Below are 21,247 nucleotides of genomic sequence, written 5' to 3'. Positions count from 1 at the left end.
GAAAAAATGTCATAATTTGATGTTTTGAAGCTTTTTGTAATATTTATTATTTTTTTAATTATCTCTGAAAATAGCCTTTGCTAAGATCTGCTTTCCCGTCATAAAACCGGGCCGGCAAAACCAGAAACATAGTGATTAACTCTAGGCACTGGCATCTTCATCTCAGACCACAAGAACGTTGTCTTTAATTAATAACCACGCATATTAAACCACTAATCTGACGTAATGTTCGTGATTCCAAAAGGGGCATTTAAAGCCAGGAAATAGCAGTTTGTGAGGAAGGAAACATTGACCAAAGTGCCGTGACAGTATTTTGAGCCCATTTTGGAAGGTGACATTATTAGAACCATGTTTTACGGTCATATTTATATCTTGCTTTTGTACATATACGTACTTTGTTCGTTTCGTATAACACATGCCTTTAATATCTTTTGACCAATGGCATGCAAGCGGTCCTGAGTCCTCTGGGTACGAGATTGTATGAACTGCGTCGGAGTCTCATTGTTATCAATTTTTTTTCGTATCCGAGATAGGATAAATTTTTACTTTTACTAAGAAAAAAAAAAGACAAAAGAGCACTGAGGTGGATTTATGAAAACCAAAAAAGGAGAAAAAAAAATTCGCGTGCACTGGCCGGGAATCGAACCCGGGCCTCCCGCGTGGCAGGCGAGAATTCTACCACTGAACCACCAGTGCCTTGCTTATATCACTCCGGTTTTTTTTTAATATGAAAACTATTGCAAATCGAAGAATTGAATATTATGAAACGTAATCAGCATGAAAAGGTTTATCAGCGCAACAAAACTGACTCATCCCATAAAAAAAGACCTCAATGAAAAGCCAGGATTTCTGTTGCTATGTTCTTATAAATCCGCTCAGATCTGCGCGTGCAGGCGGGATTGTCGCTTGATGGGACAGACCCAGGAAACTCCAAGTTTGTGAACAATTTTCCGGATTTTCGATTGGTAATATGTACAAAAGACGCAAGGGATGATGAAGAAGAATAATTATTCGTCTGTCTTACAGCACAGGGCTATGCAAAATGCAAAAGGGTTCATTTTGGACTCTGGAGCTCTCGAGGCACCGGGAGGAAAGAGCGCTCGTGCCATTCCTACTCCCCAAGAACTCCCCAACCTTTTCGACCGTCGAACATCGAATTTTTCCCGCCTTTTTTTTTCCCATCGCCCTTTGGTCTCTGAAGTTGTGGAGGCGCTGGCTTCCTTTTTAATAATCCCATGTATATATCAGTTTCTTTTATTCAGTGACTCGGCTCGAGATTGTAGTCCACTTGAACTGAATTGACTTCTTTTCGGGATACAGGATAAGTAGTTTTAGTTTAGGACCTCTCCCCAGCATGCAGCAGGTCCGTCCCAGTTCATACTGGACAAGAGGGTACCGTGACTAGCCTGCGAACACAGACGTATTTCCGGCTGTCGCTTCTCTCCGGCTCCGCCGACGGAGAAGGACAGCCGGAAATACGTCTGCGTTCGCAGTCTAATTAATTACTTATTCTCCGTATTTTATTTTCGCGTTCCCTCTCCACACCCCACCCCTTCTGCCATTGCCCGGGTTTCATTCGACTCTGATAAGGCGTAATCGGGAAGGGGGAGTGGGAAACGAGAAAAAATGAGAGAAAATTTGTATCCCTCACCCTTTCCGATTACAGCTTATCATTTTTATCAGAGTCGAGATAAAACCGGTGGGTGGTGGGGTGGGGAGGAAGGAGGGGGGGGGGGCTTGCGGTGAGGCGGTTAGCAGAGGTCCAGAGGTCATTAATGTCCGGTAGAGTGTCAGGAAACTGACCTGTTATCGCCGAGTCCCTTGGGATTTTCAATCTGTAACACAATGCGTAACCGATTTGCAGAGTCTTCATTGCCACGGCGTTTCTAGACGACTTGGAACTCTGAGATAATCAGGTTCGGCTGAGTGAAGTAGGAAATCATTCACACACTTCTGATAGTCAAACCTGAAGCGGATTAGGGTTTGCGTTAATTGCAAACGCTTGTAATTTGGAAGCGGATTTCACAATAGAGCCGTGAGCGACAACTGGTAAGTGAGCCAAGCCTAGCATATCGTACGTTCAAAATTGAAAACTTAAATGACCATCATGAAATGGGCTTTGTTGCATTTGGGCTCTGATCTAACCTTTATTATACCAAAAGGCTTCCTTTAATATTTAATCTGCGTATCCAATCTTTACTCTTATGTGCGTTCTAAAATCAATACTTCCGTTCATATAATGCGTGCTGTTTATGTTGGGCGGGTATGCTTCTAGAAAAAAAACTAGACGTGTAACGCTCGAACAGACTGTCTGGTCACGTACGTATGTGAGATTTATTAGATTATTAGAAAATCCTTTACTGCCGGGCTGTGTACATCAAATGTGTTAACGCCTGAGGAAAGAGAATCCATTTAGCCTACGAAATCGAATAGAAGAATGAAATATTGTAGCTCGATTCCAATGGGACACACAGACTACATGTTGCGTTAAACTGACGAGGCGGGGCTATTATAGAATGCAGGCCCATATTGAGTACTTTTTCTTCCGGGGGGGGGGGTACTCCCTTTTATGGGCTATATAGGTATGTGCGGCGCCAAAGGGTATGGTTTTTCGGCTGTTTTGCCTGGGGGGTACTCCCCTATATAAGGTATATAGGTATGTGCCGCCCCAAAGGGTATGGTTTTTGAGCCGTTTTGGTCTGAAAACGGGTATAGATTTTGACAATTACGGTCTGAAATCGGGTCGGGTTTTTGGGGCGGGGAACATTTACGAAAGCTTACAAACATATTTTTCTTCTCAGTACGTAACTGGAACGACTAACTGATAGCGAGAAAAAGAAATAGATAAACTATGTCATTCTAGCTTACTTTTACTCCTTGCGTCAACTTCCGTTCAGCACTGATGCATAATTATCAGGTCTGAAAACAGGTATGAATTTTAGAGGTCAGGTCTGAAAACGGGTGTGGAAAATGGCATGTTTAGGTCTGAAATAGGGTCGGGATTTGAAGACCCGGGCGGCACACCCCCACCAAGAATTCCGGGGAGTACCCCTCCCCCCCCCCCCCCCCCCGGGCTGTTTTGGTCATAAATAGGGTATCGCTTTTAGCCATTTTGCCGCTATTTTGGTAATAAATAGGGTACAGATTTTTGCTCTCTAGTCCTGATTTTTTTTAGAAGAAGCTACTTCAAGTCATAAATAGGGTAGGGGAAATCGCAGATTTTGTTCATAAATAGGGTAAGGGTTTTGGGAAGCGGGCCGCACACCCCTACCCAATTTTTTTTTTGGAGTACCCCCCGGGGGGGGGTTTCTTCTGTTCTGTAGTTTGCAGTTGTAACAATACAAGGACGAATTCAACATATCTCCCAAGTTCATCTCTATTTTTTCTTCATTACATCTAAAATTGAGATTTTATTGGACTATAGTATTCAAAACTGCACTGATTTTATTGACCTCATATCCTTTCAATCATTGCCTCCCTGTTGTTAATGAGCTTCAATAAATATGTCAAATATTTAGCCCAAGGGTAGAAAGGTGATTACACACAGTCGTTCAGAAGAGGGATTTCTTTTTCTAAAAAAAAGTTAGATAAATACTCTTTAACAGAACTCTGTTTGCGCAACCCTGGAAACATACAATTCAAGTACAGTCGAACCTCCACTAACGGCCACCTCTCCACAACGGCCACCTCTCTATAACGGCCACTTTTTTTTGTCCCGGCGGACAGTCCATACATTAGCTCTTGTTTAAATCTCTCTACAACGGCCACCTCTCTACAACGGCAACGGCCACTAAAGCGCGTCCCCAACTGCCAAAATAACCTCTCGACAACGGCCGGTATACAGTTCTTTGTCATGTGTAAAAACCTTTTTCTATAAACTGATGCGGTATTCGACATTTGTCTTCAGAAGATTACGTTTCTGTATCCATTTTAATGATATACGTATTTCAATTGTGTGCCATTTTTATGCTGCAGTAAGCATAAATTGTCTATAATAATATAGCGAATGTTGCGAACCTTGCTCGTTTCGTCTTTCCGGTTAAGGTGGGGGTTCACCTGAAAGCCGTTTTCACGCCGCTTAAAATCGGTCAAATGGAAATATCTTGTTTGCATTTCAAGCAACACAAAAACCCTCCATTCATAACACAAATCGATGATTTGGGGTGTTTTATGAATTTTTGGGTGATTTTTAGGTATATTTGGAAAGAAATAATTTTTCTTGAAGGATTGGTAAAATTAAAAGAAATAAGAAATGTTGAAGATTTAGTGAAGTTTTAAAATTAGAATTTGTAGTTAATAATTAATAGACGGTTACCAAGTTAGTCCACTAGCAACCTGGGGTGCTCTTGCGTGGTTATCGACTGTCTGTTAGTGTTCCAAAAATCATTTTCTTTCTTCTATCCATTCTTAAAACCCCTTCAAATTTCACTCAAATTCAGGTAGAGCCCCACCTTAACATTTTGATTCAAAACATTATTTACGTTTGATTGTGTTTTTTATCTATACATATTGTTTAAGATTGGATTGTCATTATAGGCTACAGTAAGCATGAACTTGGCACAATAAATACGTTGTACTTCCCGAAAAAAAGGTGTCATATTACACCCCCACCTCCCCATAACTGCCACCTCTCCACAACGGCCACTTTCTTCTGTCCCCAACGTGGCCGTTGTGGAGAGGTTCAACTGTATAAACAAACTGAGTTATAATCACGTGAAGTAACTTTCCCTTCGCAGAACAAATGACTTTCTCCTTTGAAGAAAGAATGTATCTTTGAAGAATAGTTTTTCAATGTATTTCCCTAGCCGATCAACCTTACACTTTTTATGTTTATATTATGAGTTGTAGAAAAGGTATTGATAGCAAATAAGTTTAGATTTTGAAGAAAATTATAACTACAATTCGAACTGAGCTACAATAGCACCGCAAATCAGTGCCAATCCGTCCATTGTCTGCTCTTCAATCTGGAACGGAACATCAGTTTTACTTTTAAGAAGGGTGTTGGGGCCTGGGTAAATACCAAAATCATTAATTCCTACAAAACTTAAGTGTAGAAGGAAATAAATCATGTACAGCCTATCAAAGGAAAGTGATATCTTGCAAGCTATTGAAAAATTTGGTACAAAGTTTTTGCAGAAGAAAAACATCGTGCACACCGTGACAACGCAAAGAACCCTGCAACTCATTGGGAAAAAAGTATGCAACGCCGTTGGCCACGAAAAAAATTCGGGGACAAAAAAATTACCATTGCCTCACCGCCTTGCCCCTTTCTCTAGCACTAATGCTACATTTTACCGAAAGGTAAGCGATATGAGAATAGAGAACAGACGAATTAACTCAACACCATTTGCATCGGAAATTCATGACATCTGTCCATGCTACACGAACTCTACGCTATAACGGAGAAGTCACCTTTCGTCTTCTGACAGTTTTTCGGGTGTGTATTGCCACACTTTCAGGCGGAACTACAAGCAAGTTCAGGGAGCTATCAGTAGCTTGCAGTCGGAAAAGGGGCAAAACAGCAAAAAAAAAAAAAAAAAACTTGAACATTTGCTAACTTCAAAATTGGTCGAAACAGAAGTCAAATGAATGTGGCATTCGAATTTCTTAACAAATCATGATGTTTATACCAGTCGTAAAACACCGACTCTTTTTTTCTCAAACCTGAGTTACAGATGGCAGCTGTTTCCTGGTTTCCTTTGCATATCCCAGTCACGCGGGAAAGGAGCCTGGGCGAGGCAGGACAATGAGCCCGGCATTTCTTATGAATATGGATGTTAGTTTCCAAGGAAACTACCCACGTTGTGCTGCGTCGATGTGGGCCGGAGTAGAAACTAATGTTTGGTTTTATCAAATTATTTGGCCGAGAGCTCTCGAATCTTTAATTTTACGGTGGCCAAATAGTGTTATCAAGCCGGTTGGTAAACCCAAATATTTAATTCTTACAATCAATCACGCCGATTTTTTTTATTTATTCATTTTTTCTTTTTACAAACCTGCCCTGTATTGCCAGACATAACACTTGACGATGCTGTTTGAAATGGTCTCGTTTTGGTCACACCTTCAACTTCAAGAACCTTACAAAGTGCAGATCGGTGACTATCACTCAGTGTATCCACGAAGAAAGAATTGCAACGTTTATAAAGTTGGGCCTAGTCAAATGAAAGGTCGCTATCATTTTAAAAATTCAAAGTATTTCGTGATTAAAAGTTTATTATCAAAACAAGAATTGTTTGCAAGCTTTCAATTCATCTATGCTAATGATAGCAAAGTGAAACCAACTCAGCTCCATTTTACCACAAAACGGATTTATAAAACGCACGATGCATTCAATACACGATCTCCCTTTTTTGTTTTTTACTATTGCCATAAACACTGAAATGGAACTAACCCGTGGTATTGAATCCATCCGGGTTTTTGTTAAGGGGACAATTTGTTTTGCGGGGCCTACAAATTGAATGCAAACAATTCTTTACAATAGTACGCACCTTGTATCCATATTAGCTCAAGAATGCAAAAACAAAACCTTGCCGTCATTATGCATTCTCCTGTGTATTCTTGCTTATGCAAATTCAGTTTCTTTCAAGAGGCAGTTAATCCCGCGTTTCATGCAAATATACCTGTAATTTTCGAAACGCGAACGGCGCCTTGTAAAACCGCGTGTTTGGCCGATTTTCATGTGGTTTGCGATTTTAAAGTTCCACTTGGCAAATTCATGCGCCTTGGGCGCGATAGTATCCTTGATCAGTTTACGATAAATTTGCCAACGTTTTTCACTTTCAAGGCCTCTGGCTAGTGACAGACATTTGGCAATATTGTTTACACCTTCATTTAGGCCGTAGCCTATCCACAACTGGTAGGAAATTGAATTTTGGTGTAGACATAAGTGGCATAAATTAACCAGGCTTGAACTTCAGGATCCGCTCGACTAAACTGGTGAGTGCGTTATGAATTTTCCTGTTGTTTTCCACTCTAAAGGTGAAAGATTACTTCGGTCTATTGACTTGATCGAGTCGGTACATTCTGTTGTAACGTAAAATATATTTGCCACGACGAGAATCGAGCTGGGAAGCTGTCAGTATTTTATGATTTTGAATTGTCATGTTCGGCTGATCAGAGCAAAAAACTGACAAACCCACTCGATTCCGCGCCGTAAAATATTTATTCGAGCCGACCTTGGGTACGGGTTTTAAGTTCTCTTCGTATAAAATGTGACCCAATGACCTTTTTTCGATTGTGTGTTTGCTGCTATAAACACTGTACTCTGGCATTTCGGTGGGTGTAGTACACTGTAGTACTGTTAGCTTGTATTAGGCGATATTGATCGTCGCTCCGGCCTCGAAGTTTTAAAGCTCCCGGTTTTTCCAGACGTGCGCCGTTTGTATTATTTCGTTCGACACAGCGAATGCGCTCCGCAGTATCGATCTGAACGAAAATGAACTCCCGTATGCAAGATATCGTTTTGTAGTAAGGAAAACGAATACGACTTTTACATAAAGTAACTTCAAATATTCTGTTATCCGCCATGTCATTATGACCAGGAAAAAGAAAGCACTTAATAATTATTGAGGCCTATGACGTTAGAGCGAAAAAGTGTGAAGAATTTTAATATTGCTCCAGTCTTCATGGACAAACTATTGTGTGTTTATAGAAGCATAAATTACTGAGTGTAAAATTGAAGAAAAGGATCATAATTTTAAGGGAGTAAATTAACTCGTGTTGCGAATGGTTATTTTAAGTTTTTTGTGGTCTTTAAAAGAAAAATCACCCCTTTTCCACGACATTGTGTCTCCCGCCGGATTTAAAAGCGATGTTTTGAAATATTAAAGATATAAATATCAATCTCCCGCAGGGTAATTTTTGTGTTCTTTTAACCGTTATAAGTACAGATTATTTTCAATTTAAAAAAACTAAATATATAAATAATTGTATAAAAAGATCTGTTTTCCTGGTTTTCAACCAAGTCAGAACCCGCTCGTTTTCTTAAAAACGTTCAACAAGAAATGAGGTTAGATTTATTGAACAGATATTATTGTTTAGTCTACAAGGTCTAGATATCGGGAAAGTTGACTCCTATAAACCGCAACGCTCGAAATATTTTACTCAAAGACGGGGTGTAAAATGTTTTAAATTCAGTGGTGAGTAGGGCGGTAATTCGATCGCTAACCAGAGCTCGTCGATCACAGCGAAAGTATAAAAACACACATTGAAATCATGTACTTTTGAGCACAATGATGGCGATTTAGCGACCAATAAGAGATCGGTCTGCGATCGTTAATGATCGGTAAGCGACCGGTCAATGATCGGCTAGCGATCATGAGTGATCTGCAAGCGACTGGTCCATGGTCGGTCAGCGATCATTAGCGATCGGTAAGCGACTGTCAGTGAAAGGGTCAGCGATCATTAATGATCGGTAAGTAAGCGATCGGCCAGTGGTCGGTTAGCGATCATGAGTGATCGGTAAGCGATTGGTTCATGATCGGTCTGTGATTATTAGTAATCGGTATGCGACGATCAGTGACAGGGTCAGCGATCATGATCATTCGTGATCGGTAAGCGATCGGCGGTCAATGATAGGGTTAGCGACCGGTCATTACTGATCGATCAATGATTGGTCAGAAATCACTAGTGATCATTTGATCAGAAGGAACACTGAATGGAGGGAACCGCAAGTCAACAATATAATGCTTTCGTTAATCCAGTCAAATAAATCACAAATTCAGGGCCCTGCTATTCACCCGAAAGCTGATGGAAATAATAAATCCAGGATTTGAAAGGAAGGCAGTTCTGTGAAGACAAAATGTATATGTCACAGCAAGAGAGGATGTCCTCTCTTGTCCACGGAGAATTTCTGATAAATCACCATTATAGAGCAGCCAGTCATGGAAACTCACCACCAGTCACACCCAATCCCCCTTCCCCCTTCGCACTTTCAGTGATCTAGCAATTAGTAACAAGCTTCCTCGACTATTCCTTTCTACCTTTCAGATCACCGCAAATTGAAACATGGCTGACGAGATCATAAACGGAACAGAGAAAGCGGACTTCTCGACTTTCAGAGGTGATGTCATAGTGTGCTGTGGCGGGTTCGAGGGGCGGTATGAGCTGGATACTGTTGAAGCATTCTGTCTGAGCACCAACACTTGGGCGGACCTGCCTTCCATGCCAGTTGAATGTAACAGCCTGGCTGCAGGAGCTTATGGGAGTTCTGTAATCACAGCCGGGGGATCTAACAGGTGACGTCATAAGCTTGCTAATTTTCAGTTTTTGTTTCCAGATTTCACCCTTTTATTATATTTTTTCTTTTTTGGCAAAGCGTGCATCTATTTGTTTAATCTCCTGTGTTCTATTCTAATACTATTTCACTCACTCTTTTTCCGCACCCAATTGTGTTTTTATGTTTTAGTGGGTGTAGAATTTTCCTTTGAAATAACAAATTTTACAATACTTGGCAGGAGCATAATGTGGCTTAACTGTTGTTATTGTCATGTATATTAACCATTTACCGAAGTTTCAACAAGCATTCAACTTGCCATTGCAGGAAGAAACCCCTTGGTAACGCTGCGCTTTTTGACTGGAATCAACATGAGTGGAAACAATTGGCTGGAATGGAAACAGCCCGTGCGTACCCTTGTGGTGCCACCGATAAATCGCGGGCTCGCTTTGTGGTGGCAGGAGGGTTTAACAACAAAGAGCTTAATTCAGTGGAAATTTTTGACATCAACTCAGGAAAGTGGTTGAAAGCTCCCGCTATGCCTACAGCGCGAACCAAGTGTGGAGGGGCTCTTGTCGACGATTACTTCGCTGTGGTAAGTTGACGTTTTCCATTCCTCTTTCTAAAACCTGACCCCAGAACCTTGTGTTTCTCAGTTTGCAATGCCCCATCCTTGGTCATGCTTAACCCTTTCCTGCCCGAGGGAAATGTCGAATTTTTCTAAATCGTTAACTATGAACTGGGAGACCACATGTGATATACCATTTAAAAGGTATTTTCTGGGGTGTGCTATAAATCACACCAACAGAGATGGAGGAGGTCACATATTAGAGTGAGAAAAGTCCAAAACGAAAGAAGAAAAACATTGAAAATTTTCCTATTCGTTGTACATATTGGGTATCCCCCTAAACTATAGCTTAATGTACAGCTCTTAGTGCATTGCTTGTTGTAAGATATCAACTGGGCCCTTAACGTACAAAGGAAAAAAAATCCAAAAGTTTGAGGGGTGGTAAATCAAGTCTCATATAGGAGGGGGGCATGATTTTATGCCTTCAATTTATAGATCTTTCCAAGATATTTTGGTTGTGCAAATTTCACACAAATTGACCAAATACTGAGCTCATAATTGCGTCTTGTGCCATATGGCACTCTTGGGCAGGAAAGGGTTAACCCTTTCCTGCCCGAGGGACATGTCGAATTTTTCTAAATCGCTAACTATGAACTGGGAGACCACATGTGATATATCATTTAAAAGGTATTTTCTGGGGTGCGCTATAAATCACACCAACAGAGATGGAAGAGGTCACATATTAGTGAGAAAAGTCCAAAACGAAAGAAAAGAAAAACATTGAAAATTTTCTTATTCGTTGTACATACTGGGTATCCCCCTAAACTATAGCTTAATGTACAGCTCTCAGTCTATTGCTTGTTGTAAGATATCTACTGGACCCTTAACGTACAAAGGAAAAAATATCCAAAAGTTTGAGGGGTGGTAAATCAAGTCTCATATAGGAGGGGGGCATGATTTTATGCCTTCAATTTATAGATCTTTCAAAGATCTTTTGGATGTGCAAATTTCACACAAATTGACCAAATACTGAGCTCATTATTGCGTCTTGTGCCATATGGCACTCTTGGGCAGGAAAGGGTTAATAAAGAAGAGCTCTGGCGTAAGCAGAGAACTAACTCTGTATGGCCAGGCGCTGTCGAGGCAGAGGGAAGTAACGCTGTCACGAGAGCTAGAGAAGAGTATGGCGCCACTGGCGGCCTCGCTCTCCACTGCCTCAAGAATGCTTGGATAATAGGCGGGATCACATGCGTGTGAAGATCTTTAACATTAAAGGGAGGAATGAAGACATTCTTCAATTATCCTGTGGCTGCATTTTCGTTTCCTTTATTTGCAAGCGTCAGTATTAATGTTAGGGTTAAGAGGAGGCTGGTCCACGATTACAATATACTTTTTGTCGTCTTTGATAGTCAATGCGACATTATGGATGTTCCATGGAAAGTCTCCTTGAAAAAAAAAAAACACAAACAAACAAGAAGAGACATACTCTTAAATAGGGACGACATAAAACTTGCTTTAACAAAGACTGCATCTCACTGGTCATTACATCCCACCGGTGTGTGGAAGGTGATGGTTCGACTTCTGTCAAAGATTCCGATTTTCCCTTTATTCCATGCTTGCCAGTTTTCGTCCCTTTCTTTTCTTTACCTTAATACACAATAAATTGATTTTCAGGCGGGTGGGGACGCTTTTGGTCGACCCACCAACATAGTCGAGTGCTTCAACTTGAAAACCGAAAAATGGGAGACATTTCCCGCCATGAACACCCATCGCCGCCGCTGTGCTGTTGTATCCGTGGGCGATAAACTGGTGGTAGCGGGGGGACTGACCCTTGGTGACTACTCGCTGGACTCCATCGAGATGTTTGATCTGCGCAACCGAAAGTGGATTGAACTTCCCAACATGCCTTGCCCACGATTTGGTTGCGGGGCGTGCACAATCAGCTCGCAGATGTTTTTGATTGGCGGGAATGAAAAATTGTGGATGAAAGCGTATTCTAACCGGTTAGACTCGTTTGACCCGATATCGCAACAGTGGGAAGTCTTACCAAGCATGGCTCAAAGGAGGCTCCATCCTGCTGCCGTATCTGTCAGTCTCTGAGCACGCGCAACAAATCAGCAAAGAACTTTGGAATGAAGGAAGTTTGACATCCTGGTTGGAGATTCAATTCGAGGATGTTTAAGAAACTTAAGACGCTTGTCTTGAGGCATTTTAAGACTTGAAAGATAAAAGACATGAACTTATTTCGACAACGAAAGCCACGTTGGTTTTAAATTCGTAAGAACGTTTCTTTGTTTTATGTGCAGAGATAATTCAATCTTTAATTTTGCATGCTCTTCCGGGGGTAATAAGTTAGTCGTACAGTATGCTATGATAAGTGAGACAAAAAATAAGTAAGCTTCCTTGATTAACATCTAAACTAAAATTATGATGCTTGTAAAGAAACACCATCAATATCAACAACAGCAACAATGATGATGATGATGATGATGATGATGATGATGATGATGATGATGATGATGATGATGAAGTTCTCACTCCCAAAATGTATCCTTGGTCTAGTTGTGTGATTCTAAACGACGCATAGCAATTTGCAACGAAATCAAAAGATTTTAAAAAGCTGTGAAGCACGAGGCAATATATTTTTTTATGGTTCGGATACCTTTTAAGCCATTCAGTTGGTGATACAAGTGCGTTACACGCGATGATGAGGGTCTCCAACAACAACTTCGTGGAAATAGGCCATTTCCGAGTTGCTGTGAACCTCATTATGAAAGTGAGGCTACGTGCAAAGTTTTTATTATGAAAATTAGTTTTCATTCATATGCAAACAAAACTTATTTTCATATGAAAAGCTTTTGCACTTAGCCTCGCTTTCATTATGAGGTTCACAGTAACTCGGAAATGGCCTATTGCGCTGAAAATCGTCCGCGCGCTCATGTTACAAGTTGCGCCAAAACTCTTCGCTACACACATGCGTATCGTCGCGTGTAACGTTGAATTTAATTGCATTTATCTCATCGAAGACCAAACTGCGTTCATTCTCTCACTCTCATTTAGAGTTCATTTACAAAAATCTTCCACATACAGCGCACTTTGACATTGCTTGAAATCAGAACGCACGCAATCTACAGCTTTCTTAGTTTTTCAATTCCTAAAATTGTTGATTGCAATGTTGCAAATAAGCTCAGTACTACGTCTTCAACATTGTGTGCATTTGAAGTTTCATCGCGCGGGGTTAGACATTATTTTAATTCCGTTTTCATGGAGTGCAGTCAGTAGCTCGTCGCTCAACTTTCGCGCCTTTTATAGAAATCGATTTGTGGCAGGTCACGGAATGCTCACTGTGTGTCTGGGTCCTTAACAACTACAAATTATCTTTTCTGTGAGAAATAAAACGTTTTATTGATTTTTATTTGTTATAAACAAAGACTCCGATTTAACGATATCAAGAATCTTAATACAATATAATGTATGTCTTTCCAACAATTTTTAATTAATCTACCATTACGAAAATTATTTTTATTGTTATTTATAAATTTATTTTCACAGACAGTTAACCAAAGCGTCAGACGATAGAAAACGTAAAATAAGTGTTGGTAGTAGTTTAGTAAAAGAATGGAACAGGGACTATTGCCTGAATTTCTTGGTGACTTACCTACATTGGTTAGACTGTCGGAACTTAATCCGTCGTCCCGGACTTTATAGGGTGAAAGTTTACACGGAATATAATAGGCCTTTTCCGAGTTGCTTTTCATCATATTGTGAAAGCGAAGTTTTGTACGAGGGTTTATTCTGAAAATTAGTTTTCTTTCATATGCAAACAAAACTAATTTTCACATGAAAAGCTTTGCAGTTAGCCTCGCTTTCGTAGTGAGGTTCAAAGCAACTTGGAAATGGTCCATTACAAGCTCCAAATTTCTATGACATGATACCTTTGATCAAATAATATGGGCAGCAACTAAACAATTCTTCAGTAGAAAGTTCATCTATAAGATAACAACACACATGACATAACGATACTGAATCAAGCCTTTAAACTTGCTTCACCCCAGAAGTAGTTTCCCAAATGGCCCTGGAAAGATTTTAGCGGAACCCAATTCTTCAATACACAACATTCTTAATTTTTCGCTTATTTAAAAATTCAAGTCAATTCTTAAATCTTGTTATTTTGCCGAATTTCAGTCAACCACCGCCTGCCCTTTGCTTTCTTTTCTTGCTTGCCGCTCTCCGCTTTTGAAGAGAAAAATAAGAGGCATACCCGTAGAACTAGGGGCGTTTCTCGCTCACCACCCAGTAAAGTGCGCTCTCAGCGTCTCAAGGTGACAGGTCAAAAATTTTCTTCACGCACCAACTCTTTGATTGTTTCCAGGATGATAAAAGTGATAAAAATCCGGGATCTTGAGTCTCTCGACCTCCAATCCGGACATCAGAATGCGATCTAATAGTTCCCAATCCTCCCCGCCCCATCCTGTAAACTCCCGGATGTTCATTCCTCCCACGCGGTCAAAGTCAGACTTGAAAACCGCCAGCAGACCGAATCCCAGCGTCTCCCAATAGCCGAACGGTAGGTCAGGGTAATAGCCGCAACGGAGTCTTTTCACTACTGGAGCAAACGCCATCTTTCCCTCGACACAGTGCTGGAAGAAAGAAAGACGATCGATGATGGTGGGATGTAAATATTGTTTGGCAAATCGTCGATTTACCATTCCAGTGTCCATACAAACACTCACTATACTCAAGCAAAGGTAAATTGTCGGTGACTCAAGATTTAGCCTTGGCGGAGGACTGCCGGATGTTTAAGAGATCTGAGAGGTACAGTGATTAGTTAACAGGGGAAAGGTCTGTGGAGTAAAAAGTTGAATTGGATACTAAACTTGTGTCTTGATGTATTACTTTTTCCTGAACCCTTATGATGTTAAAATTAACTTGCAAAGCAGGCCTTATCGCATGCCCGGAGACCCAGGGGCAGTTAGTCAGTTAGTCCCTTCCACCCGACTTGCTACCCCTGGGTCCCCGAGGATGGCCTAATCGGCGAAGGGGAGGGGGAGGTGAAAGGTGGGAGCCAGAAAAAAAAAGGGGGGGGGGACTGTGCAGTCCCCCTTTTTCTCTTACTTTTTCTCGATCCCCCTCCCCCTCCCCTGATTACGTCTGCTACGCAGGCCAGTTAGAAAAGAAGGAATAGTATTTGAAGCCTAAGCACTACAAAGTCAGTTACTAGCTTCACGGCTGGGATTCTTTTTCTTCTGGTAAATTGTCAACCGCATATAAAATTCTTACCTTACGTATAGTAGATATTAGATTGGGAGGGAGCTTTAGATGTAGGTCACAGAGAAAGAGTATGCTGCGAGGGTCCGTCACAGCATCTGCTCCGCGCTGAAGGGCCACTGCTCTCTTAAAGCCCTCCTCTCCAGGGATCTTTACCACAGTGTACCGCTGAATTGAGCTCCTTTTTAGCACTGCCTCTACATCAATGTCACTGCTTTCATAGTCAATTATGATCACATGAACATCCAAGTCCTTGGTTTGACGTGTTATTTCTGCAATCAAAGGGATGATTGTGCTGCTGTGTCATTTATGATCTTCATTGTTTTGCAAAATGTTTTCCAGTTTGTGCGCATAATCATCGTTTGGAGCGGGCTGCAGGGGAAAGTTTATTCTCTAAAGCATGGCGAGGCTAAGTGCAAAGCTTTTCACATGAAAATTAGTTTTGTTTGCATATGAATGAAAACTAATTTTCATATGAAAAGCTTTGTACTTAGCCTCGCCTTCACAATGAGGTTCGAAGCAACTCGGAAGTGGTCTAGTCACAGACATTTGCTTTCGCGAAAAATATTTTGTGAGAACGTGTCTGGAACAAAGGTCCATCGTTTGCCCAAGCCAACCTCAGCTTCAGAGACCGTTAGATGACAAGAAAGCCGGAATGCAAGCTCTCTGTAATCTCGAGCACTCAGCTAACGGAGGCCTTAAGGGCGCTTTCACAAGGTAAACCAAAGGCTGTTGGGAACGTTGGTGAGATTTAAGGCTAGATCTATTTGTCGCAAACAGTTTGCTAAGATGTCTGCCAAATGTTCGGTATTGCAATATAATGTTCACACGTGTTAACTTTGATTTGCAAATACGAGTATCCAAACTTTATTTAGTTTCTGGTGTGGAGGCGCCCGAGACACACCTGTTAAATTGACTGTACTCTAACTGGCTGACAATTGACTACCCTGGGTATACAAGAAGTGTTTCTAGCGTGGGTGGACTGTGATTGTGATCGGCCAAAGGTCGCGACGTAACGAGTGCCGGACACGGCCGGATGTGGAAACCACGCGAGAAAAGTCTGATCTCTCGCAGCCAGGATAGCTGGAAAATCGAACTGTTTTCGAACGAATACGGTACCGAATAAAGTACCTCAAGGTAATTTTAGAGCGGTTCCCAATTGAGTGTCGTAAAACCATAACCAAAGTAATTACTCTGGCCAATCTCAACAGATGTAAACAACACAACGAACCAATCAGAATTCGAAGCAAATACATGTAACTGGTGGCAAGCGCGGGAAAACGCGTGCGGCCAAAACACGATTGGTTTTGGTTTGGATTCCCATTGGTTGAGAAAGTGGCGCGAGTTTTGTTAACCAATCACAGAGCGTAGTAATGCGAAACAAAAGCAAACGCTAAATTACTTTCGACACTCAATTGAAAACCGCTCTATAGTCTGATGAATACCTGCAATATTCCTTATGAAGTAAATTGCCCAACGCCCTGCGTTCCTCACAGGTACAATGATATTTACAGTAACATGTTTGTTCCAGCGGAATCCTTCGGGATAACACAGTTTGTTATCTTCCAGTGGTTTGTACACGTACTCTGATAAGAGCAAGCTCCCCCCGGTTCTGTTATCACTCAGTATCAATTCCAGGAGGAATCGGTCTCCTTTGTTAGGGTCGGGTACGTGCTCCGCGGAAATGATCTCCCGAAGCTCGTACAAACTAAATAGAAACAACGGAGATCAAAAAGAGTGATTGAGCGATCAAAAGATCTTACATGGCTAAATCGGTTTTCAATGGAGAGTCCTAAACAAAAACACCAAAGCAATAAGAGGGTAAGTTTTTAAGAAATAGCGGTGCTGCGTCGGTGGGGAGTAAAAACGAATGTCTGGTTTATCAACAGAGTTGATAACTAAAGGTAAAATGGCCACCGTGAAGAGATTCGAGTGCTGACGTTTCGAGCGTTTGCCGTTCGTCGGAGCGAATCCAAAGTAAAAGCTCTAGCCAATCACAACAGAAGAGAACAACGCAATGAGACAATCGGGGGGCGAAAGAAATTCACGTGACCGACGAATCGTTTTGAGTTTATTTCTTATTCTTTGAGAAGGTAGCGCGGTTTTTCTTCACAAAAGGTATTAAAACATAATCAAAGCAAATTTAAATTACATTGGAAGCTCAGTTGAACACCGCCTTTAATCTGCTTAAAAAGAAAAAAAAGATTTCTAAGCACGTACTGTGGAAACTTCGCTTCCAAAGCCTCCATGAATAAATGGACAACGCCCTTAGCCATGTCTTGGTTTGTCAGTGAATTGCCCACAGCGTTTTCTCGCCACCAGATATCCTCGTTCTGCAGTAACGGCAAAGAATTGTTGGTGGAGTCCGGGGGGTATACTGAAGCAAAATGTGTGTTGCTTTTATTTCGAGCACCCTGCAAAGGAAAAGTAATATAGTGGTAATCGTGTTGCAATTCAGCAGTGGTCAAAAGTAACAAAGTGAGAAAAAAATATATACCATCACGTTTATTCCATTGCGCATATGCCACACATTGACATTCAAATCCTAGCAGCATGCAGGACGTTTGTCCTATGAACCAAGTTTAATGGCCTTAGCTCCCACGAGTCTCCTTTAGCTCAGTGGTAGAGCATCCAAATTAGTAATTAAAAGGTCTTAGGTTCGACTCCTGATAGGAGCATTACCGAGAATGCTTGTGTCACTCACTGTCAATAATACATTAATCTCAAAGTGAGACATAATACTCGAGCAATCGTCGAAGAAAAATCTTTCAAATATATATAGCTAGTTAACTAATCTCCCCCGATCGAAAAACACAAACAACAAATAATGTTTACAAAATTCAGTGGACTCCCGTTCCCTCGGTCGCTCATCAGAGGAGGCAAAGGGAGCTCGTTCGATAAAGCGGGAGTTCGGGATAACCAGAATTATAAAACAGTTTCTGTTTGCAAAACAGCAAGAGGTTTGGAGCAGGGAAATTTCATTCTGGGAGGGAAAGGGTAAACAATAGATTAAAACTTCTGGGCCTAGTTGTTTGAAGCCCAATTAAGCTAATCCTGGATTAACGTGAACTTTGATTCGAGTTTAATACCTAATCAATAAAGATTCTTCCTAAAGATTTTTGTCCTCCAGTATTGACTTAGACTTCTCTTTACCCGCTTTAGCTTGACATCAGCGAGCGTGATGAAAACCTCGATTAATTTCTAATCGTGGATTAGCGTTAATCGGCTTTCGAACAACCCGGCCCTGGCTTCCATCCCAGCAAACGAAATTAGTATATATACAATTGTAAGACTAAGAAACGTGATTTGATTGGTCTAGGGGAATTTGATAATGCACACGCACGAATGACGTCAAGAGCCGCAAAATCCTGCTCAATCTTGCGGAATACCCCCTGATTTAAGCCAATTCGACCTACGGCCTCGTCGGCTAAGTAGTATTAGGCGATATTTCGTGCGATCGCAGGATAATTGTTAACTATCCACCTCCCTTCGGCCCTTACCTGAAATCGAATCAACTTGTGTTTCACCAAATAACTCGGTTGATAAGAACAGGTAGGCAGTACTTCTTCAACCTCTTCAGAACTAGCATATGGCGGGGTTGTATCATATGATTGTGGTGGTTGTTCCTCGTAATCATCCAATCGTACAGCGTTATCTGGCACGTGACTGTCGTTCATTTTTCCCCACAGAAATTCGCTAGTTATGACCTTGAATTCAACTTCACCAGGGAATCGCCACGCCATGTCCAGATATGACTTGCCTGATTGGTGTTTGTGGATTATATCAATGAAATACCTCACGTTTTTATTTAAGAAAACGGTAGTGGAAATTTGAGAGGGAGAAGTGGAAAAATTACCTGGTTGGCCTCCACCAGGATTATCCCGAGAACCAAGAAAAGCGATTTTCCGAAGATTCGCCGATGTCTCGTCCGAGCTCAGCCACAACTCCGAATTCCAACTCGAGGAAATAACGAATTGGTACTCGCCGCTCGTATGAGGCACGATAAATCCAAAAATTCGCTCACCGAAGTTGTTTCCATTTTCACCGGGTTTAGTGGATGAAGTTAATAGAAATCTGCGTTTTGAAGGAGCTTGCGGGTATAAGATGAACTCTCGCAAACTCTCTACTTGATAGTTACACACGTGTTCCCAAACATGATGGTTTAAAAAACTTCGCAATGAACCATTGATATTCGTAAATTGACTTTCCTTATTTCCGTTGCTAGATGAATAGAAAGATGACTCGCCCGAGGAATGTTTCTTATTTTCGAACCTGTTTTCTTCCTGTTCCAACATACTGTCACCATTCAGCGCTTTTTGCGTTTGGTGACTTGAACTCGACGCTTGATTTTTCTCCGCAACAGCATTAGTAAAGATCTCCTCTGCATGCTCGGAATACGTTCCTCCTTTCTTGCTTTCCTCAAAGTTTAAATTTTCAGCAGTGGTTGTGTCCAATAACACAGGCTTTAATATCCCTTCAGGAACATGATGCACATTGTCGATGTATATGACTGTTTTCTTGGGGTTTTGTGTGGAAATATAAACACAAACCGCAAATGCCAGTGAGAAAAATAAAGCGAGCAGAATTTGACCTCTTTTTCGCTTCATTTGATTGTAACACACGTGAGTAATTCCCATGTTATATTTCAGACGTTTTTTGGAAACCGTCGACAGCCGTTAAATTTCCGACTTTCACCGATGATTTTAGTTTTAGTAATCAGTTTTCCGTCTTTCTATGCATTGTATTAACTTAGGGTAATAAATTCGCTGTAAATAAGGTGTAAGCATTCTTCTAAAACAAACGTTCGGTTCTTAGCAACAAAAGCCCGGATCGCATTTGGAACAATGCTGTCGAGTTTTGTTAGAATTGAATTAATTAACTTACAAACTTGGCTAAAACAAGGTGCGACCTGCGTTTTCGGGACGAACGACTCGATGAAAGTTAAAAAACTCCGTTCCGGCCTGTGATTGGTCCGAGGCCACGAACCATTCGATTTTAGAATATTTTGACTTATTCAAAAGTAGATCATTGCATAATGCAATTCCAGGGATTTGATTGGCTTAGCGGCCATGGTATATGAGGCATTATACCATGCCCTAGAGATAACGACCATTAATTGTCTTCTAGTTGTTCTTTCAAAGCAAAATCAACAAGATCTAGCAAAATTTCTTTATTGTTTGTAATAAAACAATTATTCCATTCGCCCTTATTTGATATGAAATGATGATAGCCAACTCTATCTATATCTATCATCTAGCTTCATCTCATACCCTACGTGCGCTCGATCGTGGAGCAATTGTCAAATATTCTGTCTTTTAAAATGAAAATGTTTGCAAAGATAGGTGCGATCTGCTTTTGCCACGTCGAAAAAAGTTTGGTAAAAGAGGTGAAACTTCAAAGGAGACGTGATACTGCCTTGAGGTGGAACATTCGCTTGTGCAACACATACCGACACAGTTGATCCCAGGGAGCAATGCTTTCCTGATTAACCACGTGTGCTTTTCATTCAGATTTTGGTATCGTACCGATCTGGCAACTATGCAATACGATGTTGTGTGCTTAGTGACCTGGCCTTTGAGTTGAAGCGAGGCTGGAGTTGCCTTTTGATACAAAACCTCAGTGCTTTTCAAATGTAAAAAGAAACGAGTTAGCATAAGAGCAACATGATTTTCATATGAAAAGCAGTGCGGTTTGTATCTTTATTTCAGTTAGTATATCGCCGCGCCGGATGGCTGTTGTAAACATTGGGTTGCTAGACCTGCACGACTTTCATGATCATGCCCCTGTCGCGGACACTGTTTAGTAAGACTCTTAATGTAAACTGTTACATACCCCGTGTAAATTTCAGGTTTTAATCTAGGTATACTTGTCGAAGACCCTCGTTTCATTATTGTCGAGTAGCTTCCTGCGTGGAAGTTGAACCCTCACCACCCTTCTTGCTCGGCCCCGGGATCCCCCAGCGCTTTTTTACTTCCCCAAACCCTACCACCTGGATCTGACACTGCATAAATGACACCACCAATATCAAGGGCGGAGAAGCACGTACGGTTGAGAGACAATCAGTCAGTTTAGTTTATTTCTAGAAGTACAGACTGAGGTACTTTTGCGCCCTTTATAACTATACAGGAAAAGCAGATCTTAGCAAGGAAAGAAAATTGCGTGGTTACCCGCAATCAGTTTGTTTTCATTCCAACAGC

General features: G+C 41.2%; 2 protein-coding genes and 1 non-coding gene across 4 annotated transcripts; 1 reads left to right on the top strand and 2 right to left on the bottom strand.

Annotated features, from left to right (window-relative positions):
* Positions 1–625: 625 nt before the first annotated feature.
* Positions 626–696, bottom strand: Trnag-gcc (transfer RNA glycine (anticodon GCC)). Its single transcript has one exon. It is a non-coding gene; the product is annotated as a tRNA-Gly (tRNA).
* Positions 697–1,832: 1,136 nt separating this feature from the next.
* On the top strand, positions 1,833–13,412 carry LOC146463408 (uncharacterized). 2 transcript variants are annotated; one of them, XM_085084400.1, is made up of 4 exons: positions 1,833–2,049; positions 8,989–9,236; positions 9,542–9,809; positions 11,457–13,412. In XM_085084400.1, exons 2-4 carry the CDS (start codon positions 9,007–9,009, stop codon positions 11,880–11,882), a joined length of 924 nt encoding a protein of 307 aa, XP_084940526.1. In that variant the 5' UTR covers positions 1,833–2,049; positions 8,989–9,006; the 3' UTR covers positions 11,883–13,412. The 2 variants fall into 2 exon arrangements, with proteins under 2 accessions (XP_084940526.1, XP_084940527.1); XM_085084401.1 differs by lacking the exon at positions 1,833–2,049 and adding an exon at positions 6,622–6,936.
* Positions 13,413–13,551: 139 nt separating this feature from the next.
* LOC146463407 (beta-1,4-N-acetylgalactosaminyltransferase 3-like) lies at positions 13,552–19,776 on the bottom strand. The gene is made up of 5 exons (XM_085084398.1): positions 18,551–19,776; positions 17,271–17,464; positions 16,496–16,758; positions 15,063–15,322; positions 13,552–14,422 (listed from the first exon to the last, which is right to left on the bottom strand). The coding sequence occupies exons 1-5, from the start codon at positions 19,685–19,687 to the stop codon at positions 14,126–14,128; spliced, it is 2,151 nt and encodes a 716-aa protein (XP_084940524.1). The 5' UTR covers positions 19,688–19,776; the 3' UTR covers positions 13,552–14,125.
* Between the last annotated feature and the right edge of the window lie 1,471 nt (positions 19,777–21,247).

This window comes from Pavona decussata, unplaced genomic scaffold (genome assembly GCF_977016875.1).
Source record: "Pavona decussata unplaced genomic scaffold, jaPavDecu1.1 SCAFFOLD_176, whole genome shotgun sequence".
NCBI classification, from domain to species: domain Eukaryota; kingdom Metazoa; phylum Cnidaria; class Anthozoa; order Scleractinia; family Agariciidae; genus Pavona; species Pavona decussata.
The sequence above is the reverse complement of the archived record's forward strand: the minus strand, read 5'-3'. Positions and strand labels throughout refer to the sequence as shown.